This window comes from Vipera ursinii, assembly GCF_947247035.1.
Source record: "Vipera ursinii genome assembly, chromosome: 9".
In the NCBI taxonomy this organism is placed as follows: Eukaryota; Metazoa; Chordata; class Lepidosauria; order Squamata; family Viperidae; genus Vipera; species Vipera ursinii.
Window position 1 is genome coordinate 19,159,623 of NC_139523.1, and position 24,724 is coordinate 19,184,346.

A 24,724-nucleotide genomic window follows, 5' to 3' on the forward strand; every position below is an offset into this window, starting at 1 on the left:
TAACCTGGTAAGAGTTCCTCTCTGATATGCAAAAATGTATGCAAAGCTTCATTTGAGCAAAATATAGGGTTGAATATGTGTGGAAATATCTCTTGGTGGAAGGACAGGCTCAATTCTGATTGGAATGCTCCCTGAGAGACAATTGTTTTATTCTATGATATATTGTGAAATACGCACCCATTGGCAAGAAATTGTGTGCCAGCTTTATAGTTTTTGACAGCATAAAGAGAAATGTTTTGTGGAAGAAACTGGACACATTTAATCGTGGGACCCAGAGTCTTCTTTCGGGTAAGGCTCTCTCTTCAGATATCTATTTGGAAGTCTATACTGGGGTCAAGGACTCTCAGTTTTCCCAGGGAGTTTATCACGCCACTAAAATCACCCCTAAATTCTTAGCATACAAAGTAATTAAGATGCGTAACTATAAATGATCAAAGTAATGAACATCAATGACATAAACTTAATGTTGTCCTCCAGTTCCATCCCAGACCTCTTGGCCAGAGCCAGACCAGAGACATTTTGTACAATGAATGTCCTGAAGTTCGGTGCTGTGTTATTTTCCTTCATCAGCCTTCTGTGCCTGCTCGCTGCTTTGGGCTCAGACTACTGGATAGTGGATTCCAGCGTACATCTTGGTCTATGGAAATTTTGTGATGGCGGAACATGTTACTCACTAGGTGTGAAATCACTGTCAGGTAAGATTCAGTATTCCAAATGCATCACTAGCCTGAAATGCACAAGAACCTCCACCTTGAATTCTTTCCTTGTGTCTGCATTGGCTCCCTACAGCCGCTATACATGCCACCCGAACCTTTATGTTTCTGGGGATGATCGCTGGAGTTGTCTCTCTCATTGGGCTTTGCATCCTGAATAAAAAATGCAGTCTTGGCAATACCAGTATCTCAGCAGGCTGCATCGCATATATCGGCAGCTTTATTGCAGGTAAGCATCTTTACAAGAGTTTTTCCCCAGATATGTTTTTTGTGTGACTTAATTGAACACTATCCCTACTGTTTATTATATATATATATTGCTCAAAAATAAGGGAACACTTACACAACACAATGTACTGTATTTAATAGTAGGATGTCTTATTTTGTGTTCCCTTTATTTTTTTGAGCAATATATATATACGTATACACACACACACACACACACACACCACCCCAAAATCTCAGAGATGTAGGTTAGACAGGGAAGTTGAAAATGTGTCCCAAAAGAAGACAAATCACTTCATATTGTGGCCAAGACTGCAACAATATGGACATCTCTGTGCCTAATGACGATGATGATACAGCCACAAAGGAACAGGCCAGTGTACAAAGTTAAAACAACAAAACAACAGCAAGATGAACTACACCTGCCTTGTTGAATTTTGCAGGATGGACAGGGAGAATGGGACAAAGACAGTCCCATAAAGAACCAGGGATCAAATAAGGAAAGGCTTTATAGGTGGAAACCAGCGCCTTGAGTTCCACTCAGAAACCAACTGGCAACCATTGCAGCTCTTGAAGTGGTGGTGTCAGGTGGACATTCTGAAGTGCATTCATAATTACTCATACAGCCATTTGATGGACTAACATTAGTTGCCAGTGCATCTTTCAAGGGTGTCTTCAACTATGGCCCTGTATACACTATCCCAGAGAAGGCAGGGCGAATGCACGAGTGACTCTGTGAAGAGCCTTTTCTTCCAGGAAAGGAGGCAGTTCAGTGTTAGAACAGAGCCCTGGTGGTGCAGTGCAGTACTACAACTACTTCTACTGACTGCCAGCTGCCAGCAGTTCGTCAGTTCAATTCTCACTGGCTCACGGTTGAGCCGGCCTTCCATCCTTCCGAGTTCAGTAAAATGGCGACCCAGATTGCTGGGGGGGGGGGGGAATGCCGACTCTGTAAACCGCTTAGAGAGGGCTGTAACTGGTATTGCTATGTATAAATGGAAAAATGTGAAACCGAGAAAACAAAATCGGCAAATTAACCCAAAGATGCTTTTCAAAAGGCAACTGGGCTTTGTTTTTCCTTGAAGATGTTTCTCTCCTCATGCAAGAAGCTACATAAAGTTCTTTTCTTTTTCTTCAAGGAAAAACAAAGAAAGTCTAGTTGGCTTTTGGAAAAAAGCACTTTTGGGACAACCATGACCTGGATGACTGAGTACCTCCACAGACCTTTGGCAAATTAACCCATTCTTCTCTATGCCAGTTTCTGAGTTTGCAGCAAATATGAAATACTAGCACTATCCCAATGCAATGAGCACCCCAAGAGGTTTGCTGCCTTCTTTGTAACGAGAGCAGAAAAGCCCATTGGTGTCTTCCATACTTCTGAAGGGAATGTTCCTACCTCTGCCTCTCCCTTGAATTCCAGGTTTCTGCATCATGATTGCCACGTCCGTTTATACAGGAATGGTTGGTGCCACCAACCGATATGGGTGGTCTTTCGGCTTGGGTTGGGCCTCTTTTCCATTGTACCTTCTAACTGGTAAGGATCTTTTTTGGATACTCTGGTGAGATATTTTTAAAGGTACATCTTTATGCATTCTGTATATTTTGACAAGAGTGAAATTTGTTTCATTTTGCATTGGGCACTAAGAGCATTTCCTTGGCAGGAGAGGAATCAGCAAACATCTAAACATATCCTGTATTAAAGCTTATCCAAACCCCTTGCATTCTTGGGACTGAAAATATTTGATATTCAGGACATTTTGAAGACACTAGGTTACCTGATATACCTCAGATAAAGATTGCATGCAATTAAGAGCAATAGATCTATTCTGGAACATTGACTTTTGAGGATTAGAGCTTGGTCATAAGGAGATGAATAAAGAGATGAGGTTGAGTTCAGAGCTCCATAGATTCTTGGGTTTGTTGTTTTTTTTTAAAAAAATTCTACTTCATCTGCTGTCTGGCTAATCTGTTATTTTTTTCTCTTTGGACAGGTTCTCTTGCTTATATATTGTATAAGAATACAGCAACATCAGCATAGGAGAAATATGATCCTGCCTTTGGAGAGGACCAGCGAAGCTGCATTGATTATCTGGAGGCACAAATAATGTCCAATCAGAATTATTTGCCCTGCACCAACTTTATAAGATGAAGGACGAAGGCAGAATAATTAGTTTAACGTTAGAAAAACAGCCGTACATTCCCAGCCCCTCCCCATCCATTTTTCTCTAAAATATTCAGATTGTTTCTTTCTGAAGGCCATTTGGATTTGCAAATGTTAAGAACTTTGGGAGACTTCTCCAAGCAGGTCCCAGAAAGCAAGGAATTCTACTCTTCTCCCTTCTTTCCTGTTCCAGGAAACCAAAGGTGCTTTTTGATTTATCTGTGCTCTGAGGGTCCACACCCATTTGCACGATTCAGGTGACTCAGAGAGCACAGATAAACCCCCAAGTGGCCTCAATGACTTTCAGAAAGAGTACTAAGAATCAGATGACTGCAAGGCATATAAATCCTTCGATCCTCCATCATTCAGTCACAGTCACCTCTTGGATGAGAAGTGAAATGTCTTCAAGGAAAAACAAAGTCCAGTTTTGAAGAAGCATCATTGGGACAAACATGACCAAATCTTTGTAGACCAGACATGTCAAACACAAGGCCTGGGGACCAGATTCGGCCCGCGAAGTGGTTTCATGTGGCCCGCGAAGCCATCCTGGAAACAGTGAGGGAACGGCCCCCACTGCCTTGGCCCTGGCCCAGAGACCCTCCTCCTGCCAGAGACCCTCAGATCTGTCCCACTCCTGCCCAGGCCCCCATAGGCACCCTTGATGCAAACGATGTAGAGCTGGCCATGGCCACCCAGTAGGCCATACGCACTCTAGCCACACCCACCCAGTAGGCCACGCCCACCCTGGCTATACCTACCCGGCCCCCTGAGGGCAACTGCAATGCTGATGCGGCCCTCAATGAAATTGAGTTTGACACCCCTGTTGTAGACTGTTTCAGGAAAGTTGATTTCCATTTTGCCAAAGGGAAAAGAAAAAAGAAAATTAATTTTCTTTCTGCCAAAAGAAATGGGATGGGATTATCCCTGGCGTGTCTTGCTTCCTTCCTGAAGTGTAGTGGGTTAACACACACAAGGCGACGCCAGGCAGTGAATTCAGCTCTTTATTTGTAGAGAAGAACCAGCAACAGAATGGGCTGTCTGTGCCCTTTATATACTCTGGCTGCTGAGCTGACAGCCAATCAATTTAACTAGGCTTTCCCCCTGAAAACTGAGCCACACCTAGCAGCAGTTATGTACAGCCTCTTCTAGCTTTCATCTGTTAAGCTATTGCTTAATACAATACACACTCCAATACCCAGCACTTCCTCTACTGGCGATCGAGGTTGGAGAATGGGAATTCTCTGGATAAAACCCCCAGATCAACTTTCCTGCATTTCAGATTTCCCCCTTTTCCATATCACACTTTGGGGAGAAAACCGATAGTTCCATTCAACTGAATTTATGCAATTTGAACTACGGTACTTTCAACTATTGTTCTTGCACTAATGGCTGAACTTTTTTTTTATCTCAAAACACGGGCAAAATATATTCTTCAATAAAAAGGCAAAAATATTTGCTGTATTTCATGCGAATTTCAATGGAGAAGGGAAACCTGGTTGGAGTTGGATGCCAACTGAGTTAGCTGTGCCTCAGCACCACTATAATTCCTGGGAACTAATTGTTGATTTGTAGTGCATTTCAATAGGGACTTATTTGCAACTTAGTGAGTCCAAAACAGAATTTAAGCCTCTGATAATAAACTCAGCTAAAACTGCAGTAATCATTAATAAGGGCTGTTAAATATAAAACATACCCAATAGCCAATATTTAGATAAATAAGGAGAAGGAAATGGATAGAAAATTTTGTTTAATCAGAGGCCAAAATACCTTGGACCGGCTGAATGCCACTCATGATTTACAATAAAATATAAGGAGGGACGCGGTGGCTCAGTGGGTGAGGACGCTGAGCTTGTCGATCAGAAGGTCGGCAGTTTGGCGGGTCGAATCCCGAGTGCCGCGTAACAGAGTGAGCGCCTGTTACTCGTCCCAGCTTCTGCCAACCTAGCAGTTCGAAAGCACGTAAAAATGCAAGTAGAAAAATAGGAACCACTACGGTGGGAAGAAAACAGCGTTCCCTGCGCCTTTGGCGTCTAGTCATGCCGGCCACATGACCACGGAGACGTCCTCGGACAAGCGCTGGCTCTTCAGCTTTGAAACGGAGATGAGCACCGGCCCCTAGAGTCGGAAACGACTAGCACGCATGTGCGGGGGAACCTTTACCTTTACCTTTTATAAGGAGGGAGAGCCAGTGTGGTGTAGTAGTTAAGGCACTAGAAACCAGGAGACTGTGAGTTCTAGTCTGACCTTAAGCAAAAAGCCAGCTGGGTGATCTTGGGCCATTCATTTTCTTTAGGAAGGAAGCACATTACCACCTGGTCTTTACTTGCAGAGAGCAAAATTAGGGATGTTTGGGTCCTGGTCAATCAGAAGATATGTAGCATGTCCATGTCTAGACTAGAAAAGGATGAATTTCACTCTCGCTTGGCTTTATTTTCTAGCTGTGATGTCAGCACTTTTTCAGTAATAGCTAGAAGTGAAAAAGAAAAGAAGGCAGGGAAATGCAACCATCCACTCCTAGATACAGAACAATCTAAAAAAAAAAGGAAACCTAACTAGCAATATAGAGCTACACAAAGTGATTCAGAATGAATTGAGGGGACTTCTTGATGAGTTTTTTTTTTGAATGAACTGAAAGGCATGCAGGCAGTCCTCGAGTTACGGCCATTTGTTTAATGACTGTTCAAAGTTACACTGGCACTGAAAAAAGTGACTTATGACTGGCCCTTGCACGTACAACCATCACAGTAGCCAAACAGGTGCTCAAAATTTGGGACCTTGGCTACTGGCATGAATTGCTGATGATTGCAGCACCCCAGACTCACATGTCCGGTCCGGGTTTGGATGGGGAGAAACAGGCTTCGTCTCAATCCTGCCAAGACTGAGTGGCTGTGCATACCGGCATCTCAGACTAACCAATCTTTTCCATCGTTAACTATGGGGGGTGAGGTGTTACCCCCCGTTGATAGGGCTCGCAACTTGGGTGTCCTCCTGGATTCACGGCTCAGTTTGGAAGATCATATGGGAGCCATGGCCAGGGGGGCTTTTGCCCAGGTTCGTCTGGTGCACCAGTTATGGCCCTATCTGGACCGAGATGCCCTACGCACAGTCACCCATGCGCTCGTGACCTCCTGGCTAGACTACTGCAATGCTCTCTACATGGGGCTGCCCCTGAGGACCACTCGGAGGCTTCAGCTGGTGCAGAATGCAGCCGCGCGAGTTGTGATGGGAGTCTCCCGATACTCCCATGTAACACCTCTTCTCCGCAAGCTGCATTGGCTTCCGGTTGCCCTCCGGGTGAGATTCAAGGTGCTGGTGATGACCTATAAAGCCCTAAATGGCATGGGCCCAGATTATCTAAGGGAACACCTGCTGCCAGCATCAATTTCCCATCGTCCTGTGTGCTCCCACAGGGAGGGCCTCCTCAGGGTACCACCGGTCAAGGATTGCCGACGGGCGATCCACAAGGGGAGGGCGTTCTCTGTGGGCACACCTGCCCTATGGAATCAACTGCCAACGGAACTCCGGACTGCCCCCGACCTCCGTTCATTTTGCCGGAACCTAAAAACCTGGCTCTTTGAGCTATCTGGTCTGACTGAGGGGTTTAATGTTTTTAAATTGTGATTTAATTTTTGTGGCTAGACTTAATTTTATTTTATTTTAATTTTATATTGGATTGTTTTTAAATTTTGCCTTGTAAACCGCCCTGAGTCCTTTGGGAATAGGGCGGTATATAAATCGAATAAATAAATAAATAAATAAAATGATCATTATTTGTGATCTTCCCAGTTGACTTCCAACAAGCGAAGTGCATGGGGGGAGCTGGATTTGCTTAACAACTCTATGATTCACATTACAACCGTGGCAAAAAGGTTGTAAAATTGGGCATTACTAACTCAGCAACCGCTTTGCTTTGGAACAGTCATTCCGGTTTCAATTGTGGTCATAGGTTAAGGTCTACCCATCTGAACTTAACCAATAAATGATTCTTAGTGCAATGGTTCAAATGATTTAAAATGGTTTAATGGCTCAAACTGCTGTGGCTGTTGCATTCTTGATATGCTGAAATCATTTTAAGATCTCAGAAAGGGAAGGGTTAAGGAAGTCAAAGGTCTCCTTCGGCAGGATATATATTAAAATTGGAACCATATAAGGAGGGCAATAAGAATTGAATCATAAATGGGTGGGGAGACTATGGGATTAAAAAAAATGATACTTATGTAGTAACGGAGTGGAGCCCAAGCATTCTTGAGAGTTATCACTTGCAAGAAGACCAAGAAACAAATTCTAAACTGAGGTAGTATTTCTTTATCTCTTTAACCATTTAAGAATTTGCAAATTTTATTCTTTTTTTTATAGATATTTTATTGAGTTTTTATGGTTACAAATCTTTAGTGCTTAATAAACAATGTGTTCTCTGGGTTCACTTATTTAACATTAGTGGTGATACAACTTCCATTTCTACTCTCTTTTCCGCTTTTCTAGCCATTTATAAAAGTTATCCCATGTTTGAAAATTCTCTATATCTTTTTTCCCCTTTCATTTTCAATGTAAGCCTATCCATTTCCGCACAATCCAATTTTTTTCTAATTATATCTTCTTCTGATGGTGTTTCTTCATTTTTCCAATCCTGTGCAAATGTAATTGTCGCTGCTGTTAGTAGATGTAATATTAAATACACACATTTTTTTCATAGTTCTCTGTAATTATACCTAAACGAAATAGTTCTGGCTTAAACTCTTCATGTTTTCTTAACATTTTCTGCAAGCACATGTGTATTTTTGACCAAAATATTTTTGCTCTAGTTCATGTCCACCAAAGATGGTAGTACGTGCCTGGCTTTTGCCTACTTTTCCAAAAGTTACTAGACATGTTTTTAAACATATTTGCTAATCTTCCAGATGGTAAATGCCATCTATAAAACATTTTATATAGATTTTATTTATAAGTAATTGCCTTTGTTATTTTATAGTTTCTTTCCCACAACTTTTGCCATTTTTCTAATTCTACATTGTGTCCAAAATTCTTTGCCCAATTTATCATTGTTTCTTTAACTTGTTCATCTTCCACCTTCAGGTTTAACAAAAATTTATAGATTTTTTTTATCAATTTTTCATCTGTTGACAATAGAATCTGGTCAAAAACTGTTAGATCTTTGTAAAAGCCACATGTTTTGGCATCTTTTTGTATCTCATTTGCATTTGTAAGTGTGACCACCATAATAGCTCAATACCCTGTTCTTCCAATTCTTGTTTAGTTTTTAATTTCCCATCAGTATTCAAAATGTCTCTGCATGTCACAAGTTTCTCACAGTTGATTAATTTTTCTCTCTCTCTGAAGAGTTCTTAATATTGCAGCTCAAGCAATGTTTGTAAGCCAGGGAAGGCAGCTGGCTTCCAAATAATTTATATTTACAATCTTTTTTTTATGGAAAAGTTTTACAGTACATTTTAAGCATATACTCCTTCCCTCCCCCTCCCCCTCCACATCCCCTCTCTCCCCCCCCCCCCAGTTATTTCTGTTGGGTATTATTACAGATTGTACTGTTATAGAAACTAAATTGATGTTGAATTTAATAACGACAGCAAGACTTTTGGTTTTGCAATACTGGAAGAAGAAGGAATTGCCTACTATAGAAGAGTGGACTATAAAAGTTTCATACTTGGCAGAAATGGCAAATATTTCAGCATATTTGAAAGAACAATCGCAACAGAGATATATCTCAGAATGGAGAAGATGGATCGATTATATTCAGAATAAATATGGGAGTAAAATTTTTTATTTAGCATATGACTGAATATTAGAATTATAAGATGTATTATTATTTACTTATGTTTAACGGGAGTTAAAGTGCGATAGGATTTAAAGTGTATTTATAGTTGATTAGCATATTTTAGCTTATTTATTTATTTATTATTGGGACTTATATGCCACCCTATCTCCTGAAGGACTCAGGGTGGCTAACAACAATAAATTACAATAATACAGAAGTTAAAAGAAAATTAAATTAAAGGCCCCTATAGAATAAATTAAAATTAAAATAAGTTAAAAATTAAAAACATAATTAAAATCCCTGTCAGTCCAGGTCAGCCTGATGGAAAAGGTGTGTTTTGAGGCCGCGGCGAAAGGACCAGAGATCTGGGGCCATCCCAAGCTCAGGGGGGAGCTGGTTCCATAGACGTAGATTGGAATATAAGCGTAAAGAATTAGAGGAGGAATGGCAGAAAGACTACCTTTTGTTCTGTAGTCATATTTTTAGACAAAATTTTAGTTTTTTGCCTATGAACCTTAAATCCAGAAACTTGTCCATATTGCCAAATTATTTCCATTAAATCTATAACCGAGTGAGTCGGTTGACCTAATGTAATAACCAAGTCATCTGCAAATGCTCTCAATCTATAATCTTGATCTTTAATTTTAATTCCCTTTATTTTATTTGAGTCACGTATCTTAATCAGTAATATTTCCAATGTTAAAACAAACAGCAATGGTGACAACGGACATCCCTGTCTTGTGCCCTTTTCAATTTTGCAAGCTTCTGTTAAACTACCATTAATTATAATTTGAGCTGTTTGTTTTTGATATATTGCCCTAATAGGTTGTAAAAACTTATCATCAAACTCCATCTTCTCTAAGACTTTACATAAAAATTGCCAATTCAATTGATCAAACGCCTTTTCAGCATCCAAAAAAATCAGCACTGCAGGGACTTGATTATTTCTTTCCAAATATTCTAATAGGTTTACAATATGTCTCACATTACTTTTCACTTGTCTACCACTTATAAATCCTGTTTGATCACTATAAATCATTTGCTGCATAACTTTCATTAATCTATTTGCTAAGATATTTGCAAATATCTTATAAATGCTGTTCTCCACGATGGAGGCACTTCCCCTCCAGATTGAATTGTCCTAAATAATTCTTTTAAAGGTTCCACCAACTCTAATTGTAAATTTTTATAATAAGTGGCTATCAAACCATCTGTTCCAGGTGTCTTACCCACTTTTAGTTGTTTAATTGCTAAAATAATTTCTTCAGCAGTTATCGGTTAATTCATCCCTTCCCTCTTGTGTAAGTATAGGGATATTCACTTCTTGTAAATACCTATATATATCTAAACCTTGAGTTATATCCCTTGCATATAATTTAGAATAAAATTCAACAAAAGCCTTTTAATAAGATTTTGTTGAAACACCTCTTTACCCTTATATTCTATCTTATCTATATTACATGATTTTTGTTTTTTCCTTAACAGATAAGCTAACCATCTACCTGGCTTATTAACATTGTAAAAAGTATTATGTTTGACATATCGTAAGTTAGTTGCCACTTGATCTGCCATCAACATATCAAACTGCCCTCTTAACAAATTAATTGCTTCTTTCAACCTCTTATTAGATGAGTTCAAGATAAAAGCTTTCTCTTTCATCTTTATTTCCTCCTCCAATTCTTTACGCTTATATTCCAATCTATGTCTATATTTATTATTCAAATATATTAACACACCTCTCATATAAGCTTTACTTGCATCCCAAACCATTTCAATGGGTGTACCCTTTTGCATATTTATAATAAAAAATTCTTTCATTTGTTTTTTACATTCTTCCACATTTTCTTGATATCTAAACAAATTTTCATTTAATCTCCAAGATCTCCTATCTCCCTTCCCCTTGTCCAATTCCATCCATATTGGACTATGGTCTGATAAGGTTCTTGGACATATCTTAATCTTCTTAACCCTGGGAAAAAAATCGTTAGTAGTTAATACAAAATCAATCCTAGAAAAAGATTGATGTCTGTCAGAAAAAAAGTAAAATCCCTTTCTTCCACATTTCATTCTCTCCAGACATCTCTCAGTTCCAGATCGTCTTTCATGTCAAAAAAGGATTTAGGCAATTTAGCATGATTTGGAGTGCTTTTAAAAGGACCTTTTTTTATCTTTTTATGTGTCTAGTACTCCATTCCAGTCTCCCATTAAAATACACGATTTATAATCCCATTGAATTATTTTGTTATGTAAAAGTTTGTAAAATTCTCTTTGCTGTTGATTAGGTGTATATAATCCAATTAAAAGCATTTTTCCCTTCTATTAAAAGTTCAATTAAAATATATCTTCCTTGTTTATCTGCTTCAATTAGGTTAGCTATTAAATTCTTCTTCACATAAATGTGTGATGCCCCCACACTTTCAGAAGCAGGGAATCTAGGTGGTTTCGAAGCCATTTTAACACCCAATTAACTTTTGTTTCTCACTTTCACTTTTCCGCCCAAATTGCAACCTTGTTGCTTCACTGTTAAATATCCAAGTCTTTTAAATCACTTTTAAGCCAACTTCAAATGTTTTTAACAGTCTTTTACGACTTTAAAAATCCACTTTATATCTTCCTCCTTGATCTTTTATTTTATTTTCCTTATTCTTTGTACTTCCCACTTTCTCTAAAGATTTATTCCAGTGCCATCTTCCTCCCCTTCTTTTAAGTTAAACCGGAGTGAAAGATCATATACTTGCTGTTTCAATATTCTCCTGCTCAGTTTTGCCTGCGTCCAAGTAATCCAAAGTACAATATTGAATGCAGAGATGGTTGCAGCATCCTGTTCTGTTTCAAAGCCTTCAAACAGAGGAGTCCCCGAGTCCGGAGTTAATTCAGGCTCCGAGGGAGCTCTCACCCTTCAACCCACAGAGTAATAATTCTGTGGGTCTAGGGGAGCTCAACCTCTACCTGAATGCTCACACCCCCTCTTCTCCCAAGGGGGGGATTCCCAAACCACGAAACAGCTGATTGTCGCTGTTTTCACGATTTAAACAGAGCAACGGGGCTGACGGTCAAAAATGACTGCCATTGATGGAGCCTTGCCACCCGGAAGTTCTACATTTATAATCTTTTCTATTTGTAATCTTTATAATCTTTTCAATATGCAGGTTTCAGGTTGGAAGTCAGATAATTGTTAATTTCATTCTGGCGCCGCCATTTTAATGCATAAGTGTAGCAGTAGGCATCTAGATAATGCCAAAGACATGCTATATATTCTGAGAGTTGATGTCCATGAGTCATAAAAGAGCCAAGGCTTCCTACCCCTACACTATACCATTAATAGATCTGGTTTCATCAAATCCGAATCTCACCTCTCAAGAAACAATTTGAAGGCACTCCTTCTGTTCTTGCTTGGAATTGACCTGGTGGAGTTCCTCTCTGATATGCAAAAATGTATGCAAAGCTTCATTTGAGCAAAATATAGGATTGAATACAAGTGGAAATATCTCTTGGTGGAAGGACAGGCTCAATTCTGATTGTGATGCTCCCTGAGAGACAATTGTTTTATTCTATGATATATTGTGAAATACGCATAAATTGGCAAGAAATTGTGTGCCACCTTTATAGTTTTTGACAGCATAAAGAGAAATGTTTTGTGGAAGAAACTGGACACATTTAATCATGGAGCCCAGATTCTTCTTTTGGGTAAGACTCTGTATTCAGATATCTATTTGAAAGTCTATACTGGGGTCAAGGACTCTCAGTTTTCCCAGGGAGTTTATCATGGCACTAAAATCACCCCAAATTCTTAGCATACAAAGTAATTAAGATGCATAACTATAAATGATCAAAGTAATGAACTTCAATGACATAAACTTAATGTTGTCCTCCAGTTCCATACCAGACCTCTTGGCACAATGAATGCCCTGAAGTTCGGTGCTGTATTCATTTGCTTCATCAGCCTTCTGTTCCTGCTCGCTGCTTTGGGCTCAGACTACTGGATAGGGGATTCCAGCGTACATCTTGGTCTATGGAACATTTGTAATGGCAGAACATGTACCTCACTAGGTGTGGAATTTGTGCCAGGTAAGATTCAGTATTCCAAATGCATCACTAGCCTGAAATGCACAAGAACCTCTATCATGAATTCTTGCCTTGTGTCTGCATTGGCTCCCTACAGCTGCTATACATGCCACCCGAACCTTTATGTTTCTGGGGATGATCGCTGGAGTTGTCTCTCTCATTGGGCTTTGCATCCTGAATAAAAAATGCAGTCTTGGCAATACCAGTATCTCAGCAGGCTGCATCGCATATATCGGCAGCTTTAATGCAGGTAAGCATCTTTACAAAAGTTTTTCCCCAGATATGTTTTCTGCATGACTTAATTACACACTATAGATGACTGTATAGGAGAAAGTTCTCTTGAGTTCAGCAGAACTTCAGTACATTGGTTGAAACCTTTGTGTTATAAGATTCTTGGAATACATGGAATTTGGAATGGCATCAGGGAGGGGGCAGTTTTCAAACTACTATTATAGAGTACTATCTGCTTTTGGATGACCTCAAGCATCTAAGCAATATTGAACTTGCCTAATACATGAATGGGACACCACCCCAAAATCTCAGAGATGTAGGCTAGACAGGGAAGTTGAAAATGCATCCCAAAAGAAGACAAATCACTTCATATTGTGGCCAAGACTGCAACAATATGGACATCTCTGTGCCTAATGATGATGATGATACAGCCACAAAGGAACAGACCAGTGTACAAAGTTAAAATAACAAAACAACAACAAGGTGAACCACACCTGCCTTGTTGAATTTTGCAGGATGGACAGGGACAATGGGACAAAGACGGTCCCATAAAGAATCAGGGATCAAATAAGGAAAGGCTTTATAGGTGGAAACCAGCAACTTGAGTTCCACTCAGAAACCAACTGGCAACCATTGCAGCTCTTGAAGTGGTGGTGTCAGGTGGACATTCTGAAGTGCATTCATAATTACTCATGCAGCCGTTTTATGGACTAACTTTAGTTGCCAGTGCATCTTTCAAGGGTGTCTTCAACTATGGCCCTGTATACACTATCCCAGAGAAGGCAGGGCGAATGCACGAGTGACTGTGAAGAGCCTTTTCTTCCAGGAAAGGAGGCAGTTCAGTGTTAGAACAGAGCCCTGGTGGTGCAGTGCAGTACTGCAGCTACTTCTGCTGACTGCCAGCTGCCAGCAGTTCGTCAGTTCAATTCTCACTGGCTCACAGTTGAGCCATCCTTCCATCCTTCCGAGTTCAGTAAAATGGTGACCCAGATTGCTGGGGGGGGGGAATGCCGATTCTGTAAACCGCCTTAGAGAGGGCTGTAAGTGCTATTGCTATGTATAAATGGAAAAATGTGAAACTGAGAAAACAAAATTGGCAAATTAACCCAAAGATGCTTTTCAAAAGGCAACTGGGATTTCCCCCCCCCCCCCTTCAATATGTTTCTCTCCTCATGCAAGAAGCTACATAAAGTTCTTTTCTTGGATGAGATGCAAAACATCTTCAAGGGAAAACAAAGAAAGTCCAGTTGGCTTTTGGAAAAAAGCACTTTTGGGACAACCATGACCTGGATGACTGAGAACCTCCACAGACCTTTGGCAAATTAACCCATTCTTCTCTATGCCAGTTTCTAAGTTTGGAGCAAATATGAAATACTTGGACTTTCCCAATGCAATGAGCACCCCAAGAGGTTTGCTGCCTTCTTTGTAATGAGAGCAGAAAAGCCCATTGGTGTCTTCCATACTTCTGAAGGGAATGTTTCTACCTCTGCCTCTCCCTTGATTTCCAGGCTTCTGCGTCATGATTGCCATGTCCGTTTTCACAGGAACGTTTGTTGCCACCAACCAATATGGGTGGTCTTTCGGCTTGGGTTGGGCCTCTTTTCCATTGTACCTTCTAACTGGTAAGGATCTCTTTTGGTTTACTCTGGTGAGATTTTTTTTAAAGGTACATCTTTATGCATTCTGTATATTTTGACAAGAGTGAAATTTGTTTCATTTTGCGTTGGGCACTAAGAGCATTTCCTTGGCAGGAGAGGAATCAGCAAACATCTAAACATATCCTGTATTACAGCTTATCCAAACCCCTTGCTTGCTTGGGACTGAAAATATTTGAAGTTCGGGAAATTTAGAAGACACTAGATAACCTGATATACCTGAGATAAAGATTGCATGCAATTAAGAGCAATAGATCTATTCTGGAACATTGACTTTTGAGGATTAGAGCTTGGTCATAAGGAGATGAATAAAGAGATGAGGTCGAGTTCAGAGCTCCATAGATTCCTGGGTTGTTGTTTTTTTTAAAAAAATTCTACTTCATCTGCTGTCTGGCTAATCTGTTATTTTTTTCTCTTTGGACAGGTTCTCTTGCTTATATATTGCATAAGAATACAGCAACATCAGCATAGGAGAAATATGGTCCTGCCTTTGGAGATGACCAGCGAAGCTGCATTGATTATCTGGAGGCACAAATAATGTCCAATCAGAATTTTTTGCCCTGCACCAACTTTATAAGATGAAGGACGAAGGCAGAATAATTAGTTTAACATTACATTCATTGTACAACAGTACATTCCCAGCCCCTCCCCGTCCATTTTTTCTCTAAAATATTCAGATTGTTTCTTTCTGAAGGCCATTTGGATTTGCAAATGTTAAGAACTTTGGGAGACTTCTCCAAGCAGGTCCCAGAAAGCAGGAATTCTACTCTCCTCCCTTCTTTCCTGTTCCAGGAAACCAAAGGTGCTTTTTCATTTATCTGTGCTCTGAAGGTCCACACCCATTTGCACGATTCAGGTGACTCAGAGAGCACAGATAAACCCCCAAGTGGCTTTAACAACTTTCAGAAAGAGTACTAACAATCAGATGACTGCAAGGAATTAAATCCTTCGATCCTCCATCATTCAGTCACAGTCACAGTCACTTCTTGAATGAGAAGTGAAATGTCTTCAAGGAAAAACAAAGTCCAGTTTTGAAGAAGCATCTTTGGGACAATCACAACCAAATTTCTCTAGACTGTTTCAGGAAAGTTGATTTCCATTCTGCCAAAGGGAAAAGAAAAAAGAAAATTAATTTTCTTTCTGCCAAAAGAAATGGGATGGGATTATCCCTGGCATGCCTTGCTTCCTTCCTCTACTGGCGATCAAGGTTGGAGAATGGGAATTCTCTAGATAAAACCCCTAGATCACCTTTCCTGCATTTCAGATTTCCCCCTTTTCCATATCACACCTTTAAAATTTGATTTCCTAGAAATCAGAGTTTTTGTACTTTAGAACTTGGATAAGGAAATCCAAAGAATTATATAACTCTTGGCATACACACTCAGGCTACTTCATTTCATGTCTGTATAAACGAACAGTTCTTCAACTGAGTCTTTCGGTCTAAAAGTATTCGGGGAGAAAGCCGATAGTTCCATTCAACTGAATTTATGCAATTTGAACTACAGTACTTTCAACTATTGTTCTTGCACTAATGGCTGAACGTTTTGATCTCAAAACATGTGCAAAATATATTCTTCAATAAAAAGGCAAAAATATTTGCTGTGTGATCTTGGGCCATTCATTTTCTCTCAGCTCTAGGAAAGAAGCACGTTACCACATGGTCTATACTTGCAGAGAGCAAAATTAGCAACTCAGTGGGATGTTTGGGTCTTGGTCAATCAGAAGATTAACCAATAAATAAAATTTATTTCTAGATTCTTAGTGTAATGGTTCCAATGATTTAAAATGGTTTAATGGCTCAAACTGCTGTGGCTGTTGCATTCTTGATATGATGAAATCAAGAGCCTTGGTGGAGCAGTGGGCTAATGCCTCCTTAAGTAACACCAGCTGCCTGCAATTAGTGCAGGTTCGCATCCCACCAGGCTCAAGGTTGACTCAACCTTCCATCCTTCCGAGGTAGGTAAAAAAGGACCCAGATTGTTGGGGGTAATAAACTGACTTTGTACTAATGCCGCTTGGGGGGGGGACAAAAGCCCTAATAAGCAGGCTTGGTGGAGCAGTGGGCTAATGCCTCCTTAAGTAACACCAGCTGCCTGCAATTAGTGCAGGTTCATGTCCCACCAGGCTCAAGGTTGACTCAGCCTTCCATCCTTCTGAGGTAGGTAAAATGAGGACCCAGATTGTTGGGGGCAATTAAGCTGACTTTGTAAAAATGCCGCTTGGGGTGTGTGTGAAAGCCCTAATAAGCAGGCATATACATAGAATGAAGGCTACTGCTAAGCTTGTAAGCCGCCCTGAGTCTTCGGAGAAGGGCGGGATATAAATGGAATTAAAATAAATAAATAAATAAATAAATATACATAGAATGAAGGCTATTGCTCAGCACATTGATTTGTGCTTCTTAGATTGTAAGTCTTCAGAGAAGGGCGGGATATAAATGGGACTTTAAAAAATTAATATCTCAGAAAGGGAAGGATTAAGAAACCAAATGTTTCCTTTGGCAGCACAAGGAAGTCAACAGTAAACAAATAGTGCATGGGTGGGGAGACTATGGGCTTAAAAGAAGTGATACGTTTTAACATGTAGTAACTAGGAGTGGAGCCCAAGCATTCTTGAGAGTTATCACCTGCAAGAAGACCAAGAAACAAATTCTAAACTGTGAGTTAGTATTTCTTTATCTCTTTAACCATTTAAAAGTTGGAAAATTTTATTCTTTTTTTATAAATATTTAATTGAGTTTTTATGGTTACAAATCTTTAGTGCTTAATAAACAATGTGTTCTCTGGGTTCACTTATTTAACATTAGTGGTGGTGATACAACTTCCATTTCTTCTCTCTTTTCTGCTTTTCTAGCCATTTATAAAAGTTATCCCATGTTTGAAAATTCACTGTATCTTCTTTCCCTTTCATTTTCAATGTAAGCCTATCCATTTCCGCACAATCCAAAGATTTTCTAATTATATCTTCTTCCGATGGTGTTTCTTCATTTTCCCAATGCTGTGCAAATGTAATTCTCGCCGCTGCTAGTACATGTAATATCAAATATATACATTTTTTCATAGTTTTCTGTAATTACCCCTAAAAGAAATAGTTCTGGCTTAAAATCTACATGTTTTCTTAACATTTTCTGTAACCACATGTGTATTTTTGACCAAAATATTTTTGCTTTAGGGCATGTCCACCAAAGATGGTAGTACGTGCCTGGCTTTTGCCTACATTTCCAACAGGTACTAGACATATGTTTTTAAACATATTTGCTAATCTTCCAGGTGGTAAATGCCAGCTATAAAACATTTTATATTCTGTAGATTTTCTTTCTACGTAGTTGCCTTTATTATTTTATAGTTTCTTTCCCACAACCTTTGCCATTTTTCTAATTCTACATTGTGTCCAAAATTCTTTGCCCAAGTTATCATTGTTTCTTTAACTTGTTCATCTTCCACCTTCAGGTTTAACAAAAAGTTCAAAAAATAATAATTTATCAATTTTTCATCTGTTGACAATAGAATCTCGTCAAAATCTGGCCATTTCTACTCTTTTCCACTTTTCTAGCCATTTATAAAAGAAATCCCATGTTTGAAAATTCTCTATTTTTTTCCCTTTCATTTTCAATGTAAGCCTATCCATTTCCGCACAATCCAAATTTTTTATAATTATATCTTATTCCGATGGTGTTTCTTCATTTTTCCAGTGCTGTGCAAATGTAATTTTCGCTGCTATTAGTACATGTAATATTAAATATATACATTTTTTCATAGTTTTCTGTAATTACCCCTAAAAGAAATAGTTCTGGCTTAAAATCTACATGTTTTCTTAACATTTTCTGTAACCACATGTGTATTTTTGACCAAAATATTTTTGCTTTAGGGCATGTCCACCAAAGATGGTAGTACGTGCCTGGCTTTTGCCTACATTTCCAACAGGTACTAGACATATGTTTTTAAACATATTTGCTAATCTTCCAGGTGGTAAATGCCAGCTATAAAACATTTTATATTCTGTAGATTTTCTTTCTACGTAGTTGCCTTTATTATTTTATAGTTTCTTTCCCACAACCTTTGCCATTTTTCTAATTCTACATTGTGTCCAAAATTCTTTGCCCAAGTTATCATTGTTTCTTTAACTTGTTCATCTTCCACCTTCAGGTTTAACAAAAAGTTCAAAAATAATAATTTATCAGTTTTTCATCTGTTGACAATAGAATCTGGTCAAAATCTGGCCATTTCTACTCTCTTTTCCACTTTTTATCATCCACGAGGACCTTTATTTGCATGTAGAGAAGATGTGGTAGATGATGAAATGGATGGTATTTCAAGGTATTTCAAGGTCAAAGACATTAATGGTCCTACCATGAGAGGAGACCACATGTAGAGGAGACCGCATGTAACAATGGTGCCAGAAAGTGATAGAACATTCAGAGTTAAGAAGAAGGAGGAAGTACGTCACAAATGGGAGGGGTTGGCTTAACAAATTAACATAAATGTTGTAGTTCCCAAACAACCACATGGTGGAAGCACAATATGCACTGCATAATACTTTATGGCTGATGTAACAGCACAACACCTGTGTTTTGTAATCATTTGCTGTGTACAAACACTCTTAAGGAATGCCAAAGTACCTGGTGTTTAACCAATCCTGATAAACCTCAAAAAACTAAAGGTTTTTTTTTAAAAAAATAGCTAAAACTTTCCAAGATAATCAAATGCATGTTACAGCCACTATGATCCAGAGGTTTTAATTCAACTGCAATATTTTGTGAAGGACAGAATGCCCATTGGGACATACATCCACACTATATATGTAGGTACACCTGAGATTTTTCTCCTACCTCTTTAAACTTCTTCAGGGCGAGTTAACTGCTCCATTTAATCAAATGATTAAAAAAAATGAATCCAATAAAAAGTTCAGGTTTCCTCAATTAGAGCGATTCATTCAGCCATAAAGAAGATTAACGCGTAATAATATTGTATGTTCTGAGCAGATAGAAAACAAAGAATAGAGTCGGCGCTTCAGCACCCTGGAGAGCGCACTAATCTACAACCGTCTCTCTTTTGGTTACTAAGGCCCAAGGAAGAGAGAGGTGCAGCGTTCTGAACAATTCCTTGCCTACCTTTGCAAACCTTCACCTTCAAATATTCTCCATTCCCAAAGTTGGCGTCTGCCCTGCGTCAAAGAGAAGAACATCTCAGAAGAGAGCAGCAGGAAAACACATCCATACTGTGGCCAATATACAGAGTAGTGAGGGGTTCTTAATGCCCTCTGAGCTTCCTTGTTTTCTGGCAGATGTTTCATTACCCAAACTAAGCATCGGTGCTGATATTACCTAATTTGGGTAATGAAACATCTGCAAGAAAAGAAGCAAGCTCAGAGAGCACCAAGGACCCCTCATTTCAGCTCTGAGCTACAAATATCCTCCTTTATTGGTAGATGGAATAGTCTCTGGTACTATTGGCAATTAAGCTTGATCTGAAGGAGACTTTGACAAATAGCGTAGTTCCTCTGAATCTCTGGATATAGCTTGCTTGAACATGTGGGGAAGGAGGGCACATGTCTTCGCACAGGACATTGCTACAGTAAAGGAGAATGTCCCTGCTGGAATAAACAGCAGTATTTTTTTTTTTAGCAATACAGGGAGGTCACAATTACTAGGAGTTTGAATGGTGCTGTACTCTATTTAGAGTGAATTATAAATTGATACCAGGTCATGTTTAATACAGGCCAAAGTTCAATTAATGTGAGGCTAGCACATGCACAGCTGAGGCTGGCACACATGTGCAGTTGCTATTGGGGTTTTAGAAGTTAGTCGTCATTTGTGCAAAATGGAAAAAAAAGGTTCTGCTCAAAGAAGGTACAAAAAAGAAGAGTTATTTTGAAGAACTAAGCAGAATATATGAGATAACAGGTAGGCTCTGAATATGGGTTTGTTCTGTTATGGTTGTACAGTAATTCATTAATAAAAGTATAAAAATGTTTTTCAAAATTTATAATTGCCTATTTTTTTCAAGCTGGAACCAGTTATCCTATTTTTCACAGAAATATCACTTTGAATAGCTGCAAACTTTTACAATGCAACCATTTCATGGGCTTTATTAATTGATATATTTATTAATCAAGACCTACCTGTACGGGTTCATTAAAAAAAAAGAAACGTTCTGTCCTGATCTTGACTTTGATCCTTGTTACTTTTGTAGAAATATTTTTACCTCTCTGTCTAAGAGGGGTGGCTGTTCAGATGGAAAGCAAACTAAAACATGAATGCCTTTTTTATGTTTTAATGGCAGGTCAAATATACAGAGACAAACAGAAAATTGAAATGAGTGGATGTTCCAGATCTTGATGACATTAATGGCTCCAGACTCATAAAAGAAAATCAAGAACAATGTTTTTAATAAACAAACAAACAAACAAACACAAACAAATAAATAAATAAATAAATAAACATCTGGAATTGAATTAAATTTCATTGGATTTTAATGACTGTATCTTAAGATGTTGCCAAAGGTTGGTATTCAAAATCTCACCAGAAGGAAGGAAGGAAGGAAGGAAGGAAGGAAGGAAGGAAGGAAGGAAGGAAGGAAGGAAGGAAGGAAGGAAGGAGAGAGAGAGAAAGAAAGAGAAAGAAAGAAAGAAAGAAAGAAAGAAAGAAAGAAAGAAAGAAAGAAAGAAAGAAAGAAAGAAAGAAAGAAAGAAAGAAAGAAAGAAAGAAGGTGGGTGGGTTATCTTTTGGCATTCCACCAGGGGGCAGCACAACCCCCTGATCCTTGCATTAATAGACCAAAGACTTGACTTAGCAAAAGCAGCTTTCAAGGGTGCCACATCAGAAGTGCCTGTCTGATCAACTTTTGCAAATGTAATGAGAAGAGCCAAAGAATCTTGAGTCAGTTTCCGAAAACAGACCTGAAGAAAACAAGAAATGGTCAGAGGGACATAGCTCCCAAAAATATTAGACTGTTTTATTGGCTGGATCACTCAAGCAATATGTGTCCAACTTGAGGATCCAAATAAATAACCAGATCCGTTCCATTTCTGAAAATCTTGCTGTTTATTGAATACACGGCATGGTACTGATGAAGCAAAATTCACTCTAAGGCTTCAGGACACCTGATCATAGAATTAAACAATAGTCTCTTTGCTCAAACCCTGACCTTCTCACACAGTAAACAATTTCACTTTGTTATGGGAACCATCTGCTGCTTTTCCACACGAGTTTTGTAAGTCTAAAGAATCATAGTAAACCCTGCCCAGAGAGCAGCTTGTTCAATAAATTAGCATAATTTGCCCAGTGGCAGAGGGCTAAAGTCCATGTCATAAACATATATCTGGCAGAGTTTATAAATAGGACAAATGGCAGCTCAGAGATGGTTGAGGAGATGGGAGGGACAATTGAAAAGGAGAATGAACCAATTGTATGATTAACAGGCAAAGAGCTTCCTAAAAGATACGTACATAATGCTGGAGCCTATTTTGTTCCCTATCTATGCTGAAATTTTCTAAAATTATGGTTCTTAATTCCTATATTAGTTTAGGATCCCCCAAAGTAATCAGTATTGACTTCCAAGGATTAATGGTACAATGCAAGCGGTGAGTTGGGATCAAAAGAGGGTCAGTATACATCTACATCAATAGAGGGTTGATAAATGATAGAAGGTCAATTGGGGTCAATTAATCTTGCCGGGGTCCATGCCAGTCAATAGTCAATAGTCCCAAAGTTGAGGTAGCTAGTGGTGAGACAGCATTATCCAGCGTTGGATAGTTAGCTATTACTATTAAAGTACTATATATTATATTTAAATACCAACAATACTTGGGAGTCAATGAACAATCTGGAAGTCCCTGAAAAGGTCAATAAACTAAACAGTTTGGAGACCCCTGTGCTATTTCAGTATGTCCAAGGCAGCCACATTCTGTACATCTTCTGCATCTGGAGGGTTGTGTAAAAACAAACAAAAAACATCCAGAGATGGAGAACCACCAATCTCGGTAGCTAGACTGTTCCATTGTTTAAGAGATCTCAACACCTGGAAGTGTTTTTCCTTAAATGAAACCTAGACAGCCATAACTTATAACCGTTGTTTCTGGTCCTGCTTTTTTGTGGCATGGAAATGTAGTCTTTGATCATCATCACCCATGTAGATTTCTTTAGTGGACCTGGATACAACATTAGATTGGAAAGTGTGTATAGGGCTAAAATTCTCTCCATCTACAATAGAGCGACGTTCTCTATTCTGGTCTTAAGGTGGTGCCAATTAAACAGACTCAAATCTTTCCCAGTCTCCGCCAGCTTTATTTGGCCTGTTCTATCCCCAATACTGAAACATATTGAAAAGACATGCTGCATGCTCCACCTACTTTCTCCTTGGTCTCTAACCCCCAGTGATCCTGACAGTGCCTGAACTTTGTCCCAAGCCTTTCATAGCTCTTAATCTGGGGCACTCTGCTATCTGGGGTAGCATTCCACCTTTTTCATCCATCGTGTGTGAGGTTGCTCGAGGTATCTTATCTCAGAGTTGAAGCAAAAAGTGAAGCTCAGTTTCCTAGAGTTTCCTGAACCAGGAATACTGACTATGTGGTGGCCATTTTTTCTCAAGATCGTCAGTTCTATTCTGCTGTCTCTGGCTTCTGCACTTTTGCTGATTGGCCTGTTCACTGACAATTGGGTTGTTCTCCACACTCCTTTCGGAATATACCATGAAAACCTATGGACATCTTGTATCGACTCAAGCTGCTTCTCTTTGAATCGAGGCTGGGGTAAGCTATTTGTCAGGATGTAGCATATGACATACTTGGGCCACTTACGCTCTGAGGTTGCTAATTTCTTTGAAGATATAGGTCCGTAGTCATGGAAATGACTCTGCTTCCAGACCTCCTCCTTGTTTGCCATTGAAAATGGTTTGATTTGATTTGATTTGATTAAATTTGTATGCCGCCCTTCTCCCTGAGGACTCAGGGAGGCTCACAACCATAAAAATTTAAAAAAAAACATAAAGTAAAAAATTTAAAAAAGAATTAAACAATAGATGCAATAAATACAAGACAATTTAACCCAGTAAAAAGCCTAATTAAAAAACGTAGTCAGTCCAGGCCCGCTTGTTGGAACAACCAGGTCTTCAGGTCATGGCGGAAGGACCAAAGGTCAGGGGCCGTCCACAGCTCTGGGGGTAGTTCATTCCAGAGGGTCCGCGTGCCCACAGAGAAGGCTCTCCCCCTGGGGGTTGCCAGCCGGCATTGCCTGGCCGACGGAGGCCGACTCGGTGGGAGCGAACCGGGTGATGGGAGGTTGACAATGGCAGCAGGTGGTCTCACAAATTGTTAACAATACAATTGTCCACAAGCCCTTTTAGTTGGCCCTGTTTGGAAAATCATTTTGCAAAGGGCTGGGTGGTCTTCCCCCCACCACCAGCACTTTTAAATTTTGAGACGCTGCTGAACAAAAAGTGAATATCCAGAATGGTTTGTATTTAAGAGTCAAGGATGATATTGATAGAAAGTTAAACCTGACAATTTTGGGGATATTTATATTAGTGGATGGCTTCCACTGATTTACCGTAATATTAAATCTGAACGCATATTGTGTCTCTTTGGATATAAATGTCTGTCCTCGCCCATTTTTATTTTTATTTTTTTGTCTTAAGCTCACTGATAGTTTTTCCTCTCTGCTCGCATTTTTTCTTGAAACGTTTTTGGGAAATTTTATTCCTGCTTTCCTAGCCAACTGTTTAAAATAAAATTTAAAGCTATTGAACGCTGGGAAAAATAACACATTGGTTGGATTTTCATGACACATTAGACTTAAGACTCTTGGTGAATCTTTTCTGCTCAGCATTTCCAAAATTTGAAAAATGTGTCACTCGACTTGGCTTGGGTTATCACACTCCCCGCCATGCACAAAAGCAAAACAACAGTT

General features: G+C 39.3%; 1 protein-coding gene across 3 annotated transcripts; it reads left to right on the top strand.

Annotated features, from left to right (window-relative positions):
- Positions 1 to 172: 172 nt before the first annotated feature.
- LOC310644852 (epithelial membrane protein 2-like) lies at positions 173 to 21,384 on the top strand. Of its 3 annotated transcripts, none has more exons than XM_083370163.1 (4): positions 173 to 695; positions 790 to 942; positions 2,359 to 2,472; positions 21,102 to 21,384. In XM_083370163.1, the coding sequence occupies exons 1-4, from the start codon at positions 428 to 430 to the stop codon at positions 21,155 to 21,157; spliced, it is 591 nt and encodes a 196-aa protein (XP_083226289.1). In that variant the 5' UTR covers positions 173 to 427; the 3' UTR covers positions 21,158 to 21,384. The 3 variants fall into 3 exon arrangements, with proteins under 3 accessions (XP_083226289.1, XP_083226290.1, XP_083226291.1); XM_083370164.1 differs by lacking the exon at positions 21,102 to 21,384 and adding an exon at positions 2,930 to 2,983; XM_083370165.1 differs by lacking the exons at positions 173 to 695; positions 790 to 942; positions 2,359 to 2,472 and adding exons at positions 12,767 to 12,937; positions 13,032 to 13,184; positions 14,674 to 14,787 and having other exon boundaries at positions 21,102 to 21,375.
- The last annotated feature ends 3,340 nt before the right edge of the window (positions 21,385 to 24,724 follow it).

Excerpts from the sequence above, each read along its gene's own strand:
- LOC310644852 (XM_083370163.1), top strand. The coding sequence starts at position 428 with ATGATCAAAGTAATGAACATCAATGACATAAACTTAATGTTGTCCTCC. Across the intron at positions 696-789 it reads AGGTGTGAAATCACTGTCAG|CCGCTATACATGCCACCCGA; the intron begins GTAAGATTCAGT and ends GGCTCCCTACAG. Across the intron at positions 943-2,358 it reads TATCGGCAGCTTTATTGCAG|GTTTCTGCATCATGATTGCC; the intron begins GTAAGCATCTTT and ends CTTGAATTCCAG.